This window comes from Lytechinus variegatus, chromosome 2 (genome assembly GCF_018143015.1).
Source record: "Lytechinus variegatus isolate NC3 chromosome 2, Lvar_3.0, whole genome shotgun sequence".
NCBI lineage: Eukaryota > Metazoa > Echinodermata > Echinoidea > Temnopleuroida > Toxopneustidae > Lytechinus > Lytechinus variegatus.
The window spans coordinates 42856761-42870982 of record NC_054741.1 but is presented as its reverse complement, the minus strand read 5'-3'; the positions used below and the strand labels follow the sequence as shown (position 1 = coordinate 42870982).

Genomic DNA, 14222 nt, shown 5'->3' with positions numbered 1-14222 from the left:
ATAATTTCTGATTTTCAATTTGGATTCCGCCAAAAGCATAGTACTTCTCATGCCACTCTTTCATTTGTTGAAAAAATCACAAAAGCTATTGATAACTTTGAACATACAGTAGGTGTTTTTCTGGACCTCTCCAAGGCCTTTGACACTATAAATCATGAAATACTACTATACAAACTTGAAAATTACGGAATCAGAGGAAAGGCCTTGGAGTGGTTCAGGAATTACCTAATAAACCGTAAACAGTTTGTTAACATAAACGAACAAAATTCTTCTCCACTAAAGGTTAATTGGGGTGTTCCTCAAGGCAGCATACTGGGCCCACTTTTATTTTCGATCTATATAAATGACATTCACAATTCTTCGACAATGTTATCTTATATTCTTTTTGCAGATGATTCAAATGTACTTTATTCTCATCCTAATCCCGATATTTTAGTCAATATATTGAACATTGAACTGGAGAAGCTAGTACAATGGATAAGATCTAATAAATTGTCAATCAATGTAAAAAAAACGAAATGTATGCTTTTCAGCAATTCTTTAGATAAATTACCATACGATATTAAATTGGACAACGCTGACATTGAAGTGGTCACTACAACAAAATTTTTAGGTCTGATAGTAGACAACAATTTATCTTGGAAAACACACATTGATTTTATATGCCGTACAATATCACGCAATATTGGTGTTATAAATAAGGTCAAGTTTTTTCTTCCAACTTCCTCCCTAAAAATGCTTTATTCAACATTAATTTTACCCTATCTAAACTACGGGATAATTGTCTGGGGAAATACACATACATCATATCTAGAACGAATATTACTTTTACAGAAAAAGGCATTGCGCGTTATTTTTAATATGTCCTGGAGATCCCACACAGACCAATTGTTTATTGACAATAAAATCTTAAAAGTAAAAACATTATATCAATATAACTTGGGTCAATTTATGTATCAATTAAATAATAATATGCTACCATCAATCTTTGATTCTTCATTTAATAAAAACAAAACTATTCATAAATATCCTACACGTCAATCCGAGGAATTTCATTTTCCTCTACCCCGGACAATTCTTGCCAAATCCATCTTCACTTTCGAAGGCCCTCGACTTTGGGGCACTCTTGATAATACTATCAAAGATTCCCCAAGCCTAAATTCTTTTAAATTTAAGTTGAAAAAGTTTCTCCAAGATACTCGTTAGTTTTTTTAACTCTTCATCACTCATACATTATACTTTTCATATATATACTCAGCACTACGAGCTGTGAAATATGATATTTTTCGTTTTCCTGTTGATCCGTAAATTCGCTGTGAGTGTTGGGGCAAGAATCTGGAGACCACTGATCTTGCTATTTTCTCTCATTTCTATTTCTTTCTTTTTATTCTTTTAAACTATTCATTCAGATAGTTTTACGTTCAAATTTCTACCATGTTGTGTTTGTGTTTTGTTTATATTCTTCATACGTATGTTATAGGAGGCTGCATCCTACAAGCTTCGCTTTTTAGCAGCCTCCTCCGTTTCCGACCTGTTATCTTGAGTATTATACATAATAAGTTTCTTTGTTTTATTGATTATAATTATATCAAGATGTATGTAACAAAACTATTGTAAATGTAAATGATTGTTGGAAATGGAAAAAATAAATGAAATGAAATGAAAAGTATTGCTGAACATCCTATTAGAGTTTCATGTCACATGACCAAGGTCAAAGGTCATTTAGGGTCAATGAACTTAGACCATTTTGGAGGAATCAACATCAAAATCTTAACCTGAGGTTAAGTTTTTGAAATAATGTCATAACTTAGAAAGTATATGGACCTAGTTCATGAAACTTGGACATAAGGTTAATCAAGTATCACTGAACATCCTGCATGAGTTTTATGTCACATGACCAAGGTCAAAGGTCATTTAGGGTCAATGAACTTTGGCCGAATTGGGGGTATCTGTTGAATTCCCATCATAACTTTGAAAGTTTATGGATCTGATTCATGAAACTTGGACATAATAGTAATCAAGCATCACTGAACATTTTGTGCAAGTTTCAGGTCTCATGATTAAGGTCAAAGGTCATTTAGGGTCAATGAACTTTGGCCGAATTGGGGGTATCTGTTGAATTACCATCATAACTTTGAAAGTTTATGGATCTGATTCATGAAACTTGGACATTACAGTAATCAAGTATCACTGAACATCCTGTGTGAGTTTCAGGTCACACAATCAAGGTCAAAGGTCATGTAAGGTCAATTAACTTTGGCCATGTTGGTGTTTTTTGTTGAATAACAATCATATCTCTGTAAGTTTATTGGTCTAGTTCATAAAAAGTGGACATAATAGTAACCATGTATCACTGAACATCTTGTGCGAGTTAGAGTAGTTTTCAAAGTCAGCACTGCTGCTATATTGAACTGCGTGATGCAGGTGAGACGGCCAGAGGCATTCCACTTGTTTAAGTTTTAGGCGTCACAGTGAGTCTCGGAATGTCAAAAGGTAATTGCTGATTAGACCAAAAGCTTCAGTCTCTGTATTTTGGTTGTTCCGCGGAACTGCGTTGGCTCACTCACCAATACATAGACTGAAGAGCTTGGAGGCCCGTACGTACAGACAACGTATTAGCAGTAACGTTAGATCTAATATTCGGCGGAAACCCGAATTTCCGATCGTTTTTTTTTAAATAAATTGTCACATTATGAAAAAAAGAAATCACATCCATATTTACGAAAAAATGTTTAAAATTCAGAAATATTATACCTTAGACCGCAGTTACCGCTTATTCCTTTCAAATGATGATCAATGACAATGAAATTTCTTTTACCAGAATCCTCATTATTTATGCTTTATTCGTCATTGATTTTGCCATACCTGAATTACGGTCTCTTGATTTGGGGTAATACCCATCAAACATTGATAGAAAAGATTTTTATACTGCAAAAGAAGGTTTTCCGGATTATTTGCAATGCTCCAATACGCTCTCATACTAATTCTTTAATTTTTAAAACAAGATTTTAAAAATTAGGGATTTATATTAATTTCAACTAGGTCAGTTTATGTATTAATATGATAGCAATAATTTACCCATTGTTTTTCATGACATGTTTCATAAAAATGAGAGCATTCATAAATACCCAACTAGGCAATCAGATGAATTCCATTTACCGCTTTTCAGGACGTTCAAAGCCAAAAATACTTTCATTTATGAAGGCCCAAAATTTTGGAATTCCCTTCATAACGACTTAAAAAATTCCCCCTCTCTGTACACTTTCCAAAAGAAAGTTAAAATCTTTCTTACAGAAATCCTATAATCACGTCTAAGAGATACATCATCACAGATTTTTATCTTTATTCACCGTTCCTTTTCACTCATGCGCTACTTTGCTTCTGTTTGTCTACACTCCTCTGTCTGTAGGCCTAGTTCATATGCAGTTCTCACATTCATTCCTCACCCCCCTTCTCTCCCTCTCTCATTCATCCGCTTTCTTTCCATAGTTTTCATTCCTGAGTTTTTTCCGTAATTTTCGTATATTTTGGTTATTAGATATTTTCTTTTAATAATGTCTACTGTTGGCTATCTTGGTTTCGATTTTGATTTGTAAATATAAAATTGATTTCTCGTTTGTGATTTTTGAGGAGTCCACAATATGCAAGCTTAGCTTTTTAGTGGGATCCTCCATTTTCACAAATTATAAATCACAAATCCTGTACACATGATTATTTTGTATGTAACTTTCTTTCTTACAACATGTCTTTCTCAAGTTGATTTTATAACATTTGTATATTTTTTTATGATGTTGACTTGTTATGATTGTATTTATTTGATTTATATTCTGTCGAAAATGAAATAAATGAAATGAAATGTAAGGTCAATGAACTTTGGCCATGTTGGGGTATTTGTTGAATAACAATCATAACTCTGTAAGTGTATTGGTCTTGTTCATAGAACTTGGACATGAGAGTAATCAAGTATCACTAAACATCCTGTGCGAGTCTCAGGTCACATGACCAAGGTCAAAGGAAATTTAAGGTCAATTAATTTGACCAAGTTGGGGTATTTGTTTAATTACCATCATAACTATGAATATTTATTGGTCTAGTTCATTAAAATTGGACATAATAGTAATCAAGTATCATTGAACATCCTGTGAGAATATCAAGTCACATGACCAAGGTCAAAGGTCAGTGAACTTTGGCCATGTTGACCTCGGGTATCTGTTGAATTACCATCATAAAATGATAGTTTATGGATCTGAATCATGAAACTTGGACATATGAGTAATCAGGTATCCCTTAAATTCCTGTGTGAGTTTCAGGTCACAATCAAGGTCAAAGGTTAATGAGCTTTGGCCATGTTGGGGCTATTTGTTGAATTACAATTATAACTGTAAATGTATTAGTCTAGTTTATAGAACTTGGACATAAGAGTAATCAAGTATCACGGAATATCCTGTGCAGGTTTCAGGTCACATGACCAAGGTCAAAGGTCAATGGACATTGGCCATATTGGGGGTATTTGTTGAATAACCATCATAACTCTGAAAGTGCATGGATCTAGTTTATAAAACTTGGACATAAGAGTAATCAAGTAGATCCCTGAACATCTCATGCGAGTTTCTGGCCACTTGACCAAACTCAATGGTCATTTAAGGTCATTGAACTTTGGCCATTTCGGAAGTAATTATTAGATTGCTGTTTATAAGTTTATAGATATAGTTTATAAGATGTGGATGTAGGTGTAATCAAGTATCACCGACAAGTCTTAGGTCGCATGATCAAGGTCAAATGTCATTTATTGTTAATGAATGTATTGTATCATTATGAATGGTGTTTCTTGTGAATAATTATATTGTAGTTTTCAAAGTCAGCGCTACTGCTATATTGAATAGCGTGATGCAGGTAAGACTGCCAGAGGCGCTCCACTTGTTTTTTTCTGGTCAACGTTAAAGTTTACATGCAAGACTCTCAAATGACACCTATTTCTGCAACCGTAAGTCAGCTTACTTACTGCCCATTATGCTGGATGGGCATGTAGGGCAGCAAGAAAAGTCCTCCACTCCACTTTGTCCAAAGCCAGGCACTGTAGTATCCTCCAGGTGCAGGTCAGGTCCCTTGTTTCTCTCTCTACAGTCCTCCAGGTGTTCTTGGGTCTCCCCCTCTTCCTCTTCCCTTCTGGAGTCCAATAAAGTGCCATTTTGGTAATGCTACCATCCTGCTTTCTTAGCACATGGCCAATCTAGCTCCAGCGTCTTTGTATAATGCCTTCCATGCATCCCAGTTGGCATCTATCATATAGTTCTTCGTTTGATATTATATTCGGCCAAAAAATGCGACATATTTTCCTTAGAGATTTGTTGTGGAAAACTGATACCTTATAAAGGTCTTTCATTTGTAATTCTCCAGCATTAATACAAGAGAGTTGAAAGGACGCAACTTTGATAAATCTTTAGTTTGGTTTTGATACTCAACTGTTGTGACTTCCAAATAGGATTCAGCATAGAGAATGCAGTCCTTGATTGTTCAAGCATTCATTATGTTCTTTCATTATATCTACTCCTGCACGTCCATCATGTGTTACAATACTTCCAAGGTATGTGAATTTATCTGTTGTTGGAAGGTCTTTGCCTTTGGCTTGTATATTTGAGGGGTTTTCAACATTGAGTGTCATTACTTCAGTTTCTTCTGATTGATCCTCGGCCCAATTTGATGTGCAAAGCTTGTAAGGCGGGACGTCTTCTCCTGCATGTGCCGGTGAGTATGAGACACCAGAGCTAGATCACCTGCAAAGTCTTCAAGTGTTGAAAAGAGTGAACACCTAATACCCCTTTTCTGATCTGCAGTAGCCTCGCTCATTACCAAATCAATGGCCAGGTTGAACAGTAATGCAGACATAGCCCAACCTTGTCTCACTCCAGTTTTCACTAGGAAACTTAAGTCACTATTCCCAACCCTGCAAATTAAATTGTTTTGTAGAAGCTCTTGATAATAGCTACTACAGGCTTGGGAATGCCATAACTATGCAAAATTCTCCATAAGCTGTCTCTGTGTAAACTGTCAAAGGCCTTTTTGAAGTCTACAAAATTAATGTAGAACTGCCTTTGCCATTCTGTGCATTGCTCAATAATGTTGCGCAGGACAAAAATCTGATCAATGCACACTCTTCCTCTTTAGTAGACTTGTTAACTGCAAAAAAAGGGGTGAACGCTGCATTTTTGAGTACAAATGTCCCACTTGGCACAAATGTTCCTTGAGTCAAAAGAAAAAGATTCATCCAAAGAGACACGCTGTATCTATGCAAATAAGCAAGTAATTTGCATAAATTTGCATATTATGTCGATATAGTATAAACAAGTAATTTAGAATATATATTTCACCAGAACTGCCCTAAAATTGGAAATAAAGACTTAGGGTAAGACAGGGAAGAAAAATTGTCATAAAATAATTGGGATATCCTTGTTTATTATTACCAAATTTACATAAATTATGCAAATTATAATTTAAAACAGAGTATTTTTTCAAGAATCCTGAACTGTTTTATAAATAACAGCAATTAATACAAAATGTAAACATTCTACATGAAAGAGAATATATTAGCGGAAACATCGATATGCTTCATGACAGTATTATTGTCTTAATTTGCTTAGAAAGAGGGCAAATATGTCAAAATAGTCCAGTAGATATTTTTCATACCTGGAAAAGTTGTTAAGTACAAGGTTTTTTTGTTGATTTGCATTCTAGATGGGTATTGAAGTAAATTCAGCTTGGTTGCCACCTTGGCAACCTTGAGCATTTTATTTAATTAGCCTAATTAGCATAATCATCTAATTAGCATATTACGATATGTAATATGCTACTTCTCTTAAACCAGAAGGATTAAAAAACATAAATAATGTCGTTTTACTAAGAGGTCCTGTGACGAGGAATCGATTTATAGCAATAATTTAAATATCTAAGTCATGCAATTATCGTAATCAGCTTAATTAGCATAATGAGCTAATTAGCATAAGTGTAATATATACGTATTTGTGGATGTCTATCCGAAAAATGCCCAATATGTAGATAATGCATCTTTTTGGGGGTTTTCTATAGCGAGGAATTCATTTATGACATTATTTTTCAATTTTAACCAAAGTCATTGCTGTAATTAAATTAATTAGCATAATGCACTAATTAACACATACACATGTATATGTGTAATACATATAAAGATATATATTTCTTTGTCATTTCATATCGAGAATGTATGAAAACATGATTAATAATCTACCCTATGCTTGTTTTCTATGGCGAGGAATTCATTTATGACATTATTTTTCCCTTCTTACCAATGTAATTGTCGTAATTAGCATAATTAGCACAATGCGCTAATTACCACATACAGTGTATGTGCAATAGGCCTATGTACATTCCTTTGTCATTTTATCGAAAAAGCCAAATACATAAATAAAACAGCTATCCCATGGTTTTCTATGATGAGGAATTAATTTCTGACATTATTTTTTCCCCCTTTTGCCAATGTAATTGTCGTAATTAGTATAATTAGCATAATGCGCTAATTAACATATATGTGCAATACATATATTCATTTGTCATTTTATATAAAAAAAATGCCCGAATACATGAATAATACATCTATCACATGGTTTTCTACGACGAGGAATTAATTTCTGACGTTATTTTTTCCCATTTATACCAATGTAATTGTCGTAATTAGTATAATTAGTATAATGCGCTAATTAACATAATGTGCAATATATATATTCCTTTGTCATTTTATACTGAGTGAGAATTCCCGATAACATGAATAATACAGCTATCCTATAGTTTTCGATGAGGAATTCTTTTGTGACATTATCTTTTCCTTTAAACAATGTTATTGTTATTATAATTAGCTTAATATACATAATGCACTAATTAATATATATTTACAATAAATAATTTTTTGTGTCAAAGTACTGTCTACATCGGCCTGAAAACATATAATACAGCTCTTCTAATGTTTTCTATGTTGATGAATTCATTCATGACAGTAATTTTCCATTTTAACCATTAAGAATTACTGGCACAATGCACTAATTAATATCTATGTGCAATATATCAAGTATATATTCCTATGACCAGTGTGTTGGCTCAGTTGGTAGAGCGTCCGTCTCACAACCGGGAGGTCAGGGGTTCAAACCCCGGCCGCGTCAGACCAAAGACGTTAAAAGATGGGAGTTACTGCTACCCTGTTTGACGTTCAACGATTAAAGGGATAGAGCCTCGTCGATCTGGCCCTGCTCAGCGGCTGCCGGGCCCACGATCAATTGGGCAAACCAAATTTTCATTTCATGTCTATTTCGAACAATAAATTATGGATTTTCATTTTTTTTCTATGTTAGTTTATATCAAGTGTGCCTGAAAACATGAAAAATACAGCTGTCCTATGGTTAGTGGTAATTAAAATACAGGTGCAATACATATATTTCGTTGTCACTGAAGTTATTGTCTCGCCTGCATAGCAGAGGGAAACTATAGGTGCCGCTTTTCCGACAGTGGCGGCGATGGCAGCGTCGTCAACATTGATATCATATACATCAAGCAACGTCAATGTCATTATAACTTAGAAAGAATATGAAGATAGTTCATGAAACTGGGACATAAAGTAATCAAGCATTACTTACATCTTGCCTTAGTTTCAGGTCGCATGACTAAGGTCAATGGCCATTTACGGCCAATTAACTCTTGGGGGAATACATATCGAAATTTTAACCAAGGATAAGTTTTTGAAATGTCGTCTTAACATAAAAAGTTTATGGACCTAGTTCACGAAACTTAAACATAAGGGTAATCAAGTAATCCTGAATATTCTGTTTGAGTTTCAGGTCACATGATCTAGGTCAAAGGTCACTTTGCGTCAATAAACTTTGGCCAAGTTGGGGTATTTGTGGAATTGTCATAACTTTAAAAGTTAATGGATCCACATGTAAATAGAACTTGGACATACACATGTAAATGCAACCATGTAGGCCTATCCCTGTATATCCTGTGCGCATGTCAGACCAAGATCAAAGGTAAGGTCAATGAACTTTGGCCATGTTAGGGGTATTTTTTAACTTGGCATCATATCTTAGAAAGTTTATGGATCTAGTTCATGAAACAAACATGTGGGTAATCAAGGATGAAGGATTGTTTTGCACACATGTTAGGTAATTTGATGATGGTCTAAGACCATTTTGGATCAATGGGCGTCATATGAATTGTTCTTACGTGAATATTTTATGCAATACCTGTTTTCATAGTCAAAACTGCTGCTATATAAAATCGCTTAATGCAGGCGAGAAAGCCAGAGGCGTTCCACTTTGATTAGCTCATTATGCCAATAAAGCTAATTACACCATTAACATTGTTTAAAGTGAAATACGATATCATAAATGAATTCCTCGTCATAGAAAACTATGAAATAGCTGTATTATTCATATTTTTGACATTTTTTTATTATAAAATGACAAAGGAATATAAATATATATATTGTAATTATATTGTTTATTATGTTAATTAGCGCAGTATACTGATTGCACTAATTACACAATAACATTTGTGAAACGGGGACAATAATGTCACAAAAGAATTCTTCATCAAAGAAAACAATTGGATAGCTGTAATTGTTTGTTTTCAGGCTTTCTCAATATAAAATGAAAAAGGAATATATATATGTTAATTAGTGTATTATGCTAATTACGCAAATTACATTGGTAAAAGGTAAAAATAATGTCATAAGTGAATTCCTAGTCATAGGAAATCATCGGAGAGCTGTACTATTCCTGTTTTCTGGCATTCTTGATAAAAAATGACAAAGGAATGTATATTCATATGTAAAATATTGCTCATAGGTTAATTAACGCATTATGCTAATTACGCTAATTACGCTAATTATAAATAACATTTTTTAAACCGGAAAAATAATTTCACAAAAGAATTCCTCATAGAATAATACCATAGGATAGCTGTATTATTTATGCTTTCAGGCTGTTGTAGTATTTTGACAAATAAATCTATGTGTATATGTTAATTAGTGCATTAGGTTGATTATGCTAATTACAGCAACTGCATTGGTTGAAATGGAAAAATAATGTCATAAATGAATTCCTCGCCATAAAAAACCATAAGATAGCTGCAGCTGTATTATTCATTTTTTTGGACATTCTCGATATGAAATGACAAAGAAATATGCATTTTATTACACACATATATGTTAATTAGTGCAATATGCTAATTATGCTAATTGCAGCGATTAAATTGGTTAAAATGGAAAAATAATGTCATAAATGAATTCCTCGCTATAGAAAACCATAAAAGGGTTGTATTATTTACGTATTGGAAATTTTCTGGATAGACATCCACAAATACATATATACAGTGTATTACACTTATGCTAATTAGCTAATTATGCTAATTAGGCTGATTGCGAAAATTGCATATCTTAGATATTAAAAATATTATTATGCATGGATTCAATGTCACAGGACCTCTTAGAAAAATTATATTGCTTATGTTTTTAGTCTTTCTGGTTTAAGAGAACTAGTATATTACATATCGTGCATATGCTAATTAGATGATTATGCTAATTAGGCTAATTAAAAAAATTGCTCAAGGTTGCCAAGGTGGCAACCAAGCTGAATTTACTTCAATGCCCATCTAGAACACGAATCAACAAAAAAACCTTGTACTTAACAACTTTTCCAGGTCTTGTACATGGCCTATGAGACCGTCTACTGGACTAAAATGTATGACGTGATATTGCGCTAAAACGAGACCAAAACAACCTCTATGTCACAGTCACACTCACGAATAAAGCGATCAATGGTATGTCATTCGAGATAACACAATCTCAACACAATAGCTTCCATCGGCTTCTCGTATCGCTTTTGTTGGTGTGTCTGCCACACTGTAATCTATGATACATACGGGCAAAATGCATTTCGGTATTGGTAAAACACTATTAATTTTGTTTTTTGTTTCTACTTCGTTTCTCTTGGAAAATTTACAGGAGACATTGCTTTGCAGGTTACTGCTTAAAAGAAGCTCTGGCACATGAATCATTGCGAATGTACCCCACCTAAATCCATATTTTAACTTTGTTAAAATATATGTCTTTTGGAGACCCCAAAGCGGCAAAACTGCATTCCCCCTACTTTACAAAACCAGTTTGACTTGTATTATCGACTTGGAAAAGACAGATGTATGAGACATCAGTTAACATGTTTCCTGAAGTTTTTTTTTTGTTTATTTAAGCCTACGTCCACAGTAGCCCTCCCAACTAACTCCATCCCCTCTCTGTATTTCGACACTAAAAAAAAAAATATCGTGTTTAAAAGCCACCGGCAAGGTAAATTGCGTTTTTGGTATAATAAAGCAGCTTTTATTTCTATATTTCATATTTATCTATATTAATATTATTAAGGCTAAGGCCTCCTCTATATAATGTAGATGCTGCCTTTAATAAGTGCCCTTTTCCAGATGAGGGCTTCATATATATTCTAAATATATATTGTCAAAACAAAATAAACGGTTTTGGCAAATTCGACAGGCCACCGTCACGTACACGAACTTATTTTATGATGTATAAAAACAATGCCTTCAATGTTTTTTTTTTTCAAGAGGAGAACGCAAGGAGGCTTTACTGTGTGTAGTAGAAATGTATCTTCCGATTGGGCTCTCAAAATATTAAAATTCAACATAGAGTGGAATCAATAAAGGGCCGTGTGGCTGTTCTTCAATTTACCACAGCTCCTCTACATGTCAGTTGAAGAGTTTCTCCTCAATCTATTCCAAGGTATCAATACAAACAAAAGTAATCTTTTAAGAGTTCTAAAGACAATACACTATTTTTTAATACATAAAACCAAAAAGGGAAAGGGTATCCTAGGCATGCTCCTGTTGGGTTATAGCCTTTACTGTGCTGGAGCACTATTACAAACGGCAGAACAATAATAATAATAATAATAATAGTAATAATTTTTTTTCAGGAATCATGTTGTCTGATGTCCCATACATCTGTGTTTTCCTAGTCGATAATACAAGTCAAACTGGTTTTGTAAAGTAGCGGGAATGCTGGGGAGATGCAGTTTTGCCACTTTGGGGTCTCCAAAAGATATATATTTTTAACAAAGTTAGTATATGGATTGAGGTGGGGTGCATTCGTCATGATTCATGTGCCAGAGCTTCATTTAAGCAGTAACCTGCAAAGCAATGTCTCCTGTAAATTTTCCAAGAGAAACGAAGTAGAAACAAAAAACGAAATTAATAGTGTTTTACCGATACCGAAATGCATTTTGCCCGTATATATCATAGATTACAGTGTGGCAGACACACCAACAAAAGCGATACGAGAAGCCGATGGAAGCTATTGTGTTGAGATTGTGTTATCTCGAATGACATACCATTGATCGCTTTATTGTCCGATTCGTGAGTGTGACTGTGACATAGAGTTTGTTTTGGTCTTGTTTTAGCGCAAGATCATGTCATACATTTTGACATATTTGCCCTCTTTCTAAGCAAATTAAGACACTATAATACTGTCATGAAGCATATCGATCTTTTCGCTAATATATTCTCTTTCATGTAGAATGTTTACATTTTGTGTTAATTGCTGTTATTTATAAAACAGTTCAGGATTCTTGAAAAAATACTCTTTTCAAATTATAATTTGCATAATTTATGTAAATTAGATAATAATAAACAAGGATATCCCAATTATTTTATGACAATTTTCTTCCCTGTCTTACCCTAAGTCTTTATTTCCAATTTTAGGGCAGTTCTGGTGAAATATATATTCTAAATTACTTGTTTATACTATATCGACATAATATGCAAATTTATGCAAATTACTTGCTTATTTGCATAGATACAGCGTGTCTCTTTGGATGAATCTTTTTCTTTTGACTCAAGGAACATTTGTGCCAAGTGGGACATTTGTACTAAAAAATGCAGCGTTCAACCTCTTAACAAGTCTACTACTTTGAAAACCAGCTTGTTCTGGTCTCAGTTGCCCATCGACAGCCCTTGTTAGTCTCTGGATAATAACTTTTGTTAGAATCTTGCTTGGGATAGACAAATTACTATAGTTGCTACACTTGCGGAGGGAACCTTTCTTGTGTAGTTTGATGATGACCCCTTGTAACCAATCATCTGGAACCTTTTTAACCTTCCCATATGTCAGTGAAGAGAGGATGCAATATATTCGCGGCCAGATCTGGATCTGCTTTTAAAAGCTCAGTATCAAGGTTATCTGGTCCTGGTGCCTTACCATTGTTAAATTTGATTGCCTGGACGATCTCAGCTCGAGTTGGTGGATTTGTATTGATATCTAGGTCAGTTTCTGCTTCTAGAATGTTAGCTTCAGTGGCAGGAGGTGGTCTATTGAGAACTTCAAAGTGTTCAGCCCATCTAGTATCCTGTTCTTTTTCAGTAGTAAGTAGCCTACCATCCTTGTCTTCTATTGGTCAGTCTGAGTTTTTACTGTCTCTGCCACTAATTATTCTGGTCAACTTCTATACTTTGCCGTGCTCACCAGCCTTTGCAGCCTCTTCTGCCTGGCTAGCTAGGTTGTCCATGAAGGCTCGTTTGTCAGCTCTTGACTTTCTTTTAACTAATCTGTTTGCTTCTTGATATTTACCTTTAAATGTCTCTTTTAGCCTATCCCACTTTGCACTCAAATAAAGTTTTTTCGCTTCCCTACGTTTCACTACAGTTTGCCATGTGTCTTCAGTCATCCACTCCTTTCTCTCCCTCTTTTTTTTCCCTTGACATGTTTCACTTGACTTCTGGTATGCTGTTTTGACCCTCTGCCACTCTTCATTGATCTTGTCCTGTTCTGTCTGAGTTTCTTCAAGGTCTGCTAGAACCTGAAAACTGTTCTGAAGCTCTAGTAGAAATGCACCTTTGACTCTGGGGTCCTTTAGTTTGTCAATATCAAATCTTGGCTGTTTAACTTTACTTGCACCTGATTTTCTGAGCTTAACTTGTATTACTGCCAGCACAAGATGGTGGTTACTAGCAGCATCTGCCCCCCTCAGGACTCTAACATCTTGGAGCAATCTTCTCCGCGCACCATTTATCATGATGTGATAATAATGATAATAATAGGCATTTATATATTGCCATCAATCTAGAAATATTCTATTCCGAGGCGCGTTGTTATTATTACCCCGGCTTTAGCTCGAGCTGCCTTTCAGCGCTCATGCATT

The 14222-nt window shown here is 34.5% G+C and overlaps 1 protein-coding gene across 1 annotated transcript; it reads right to left on the bottom strand.

Moving 5' to 3' along the window:
• Window positions 1–13526: 13526 nt before the first annotated feature.
• Window positions 13527–14096, bottom strand: LOC121406819. The gene has a single exon (XM_041597689.1). The coding sequence runs from the start codon at window positions 14094–14096 to the stop codon at window positions 13527–13529; it is 570 nt and encodes a 189-aa protein (XP_041453623.1).
• Between the last annotated feature and the right edge of the window lie 126 nt (window positions 14097–14222).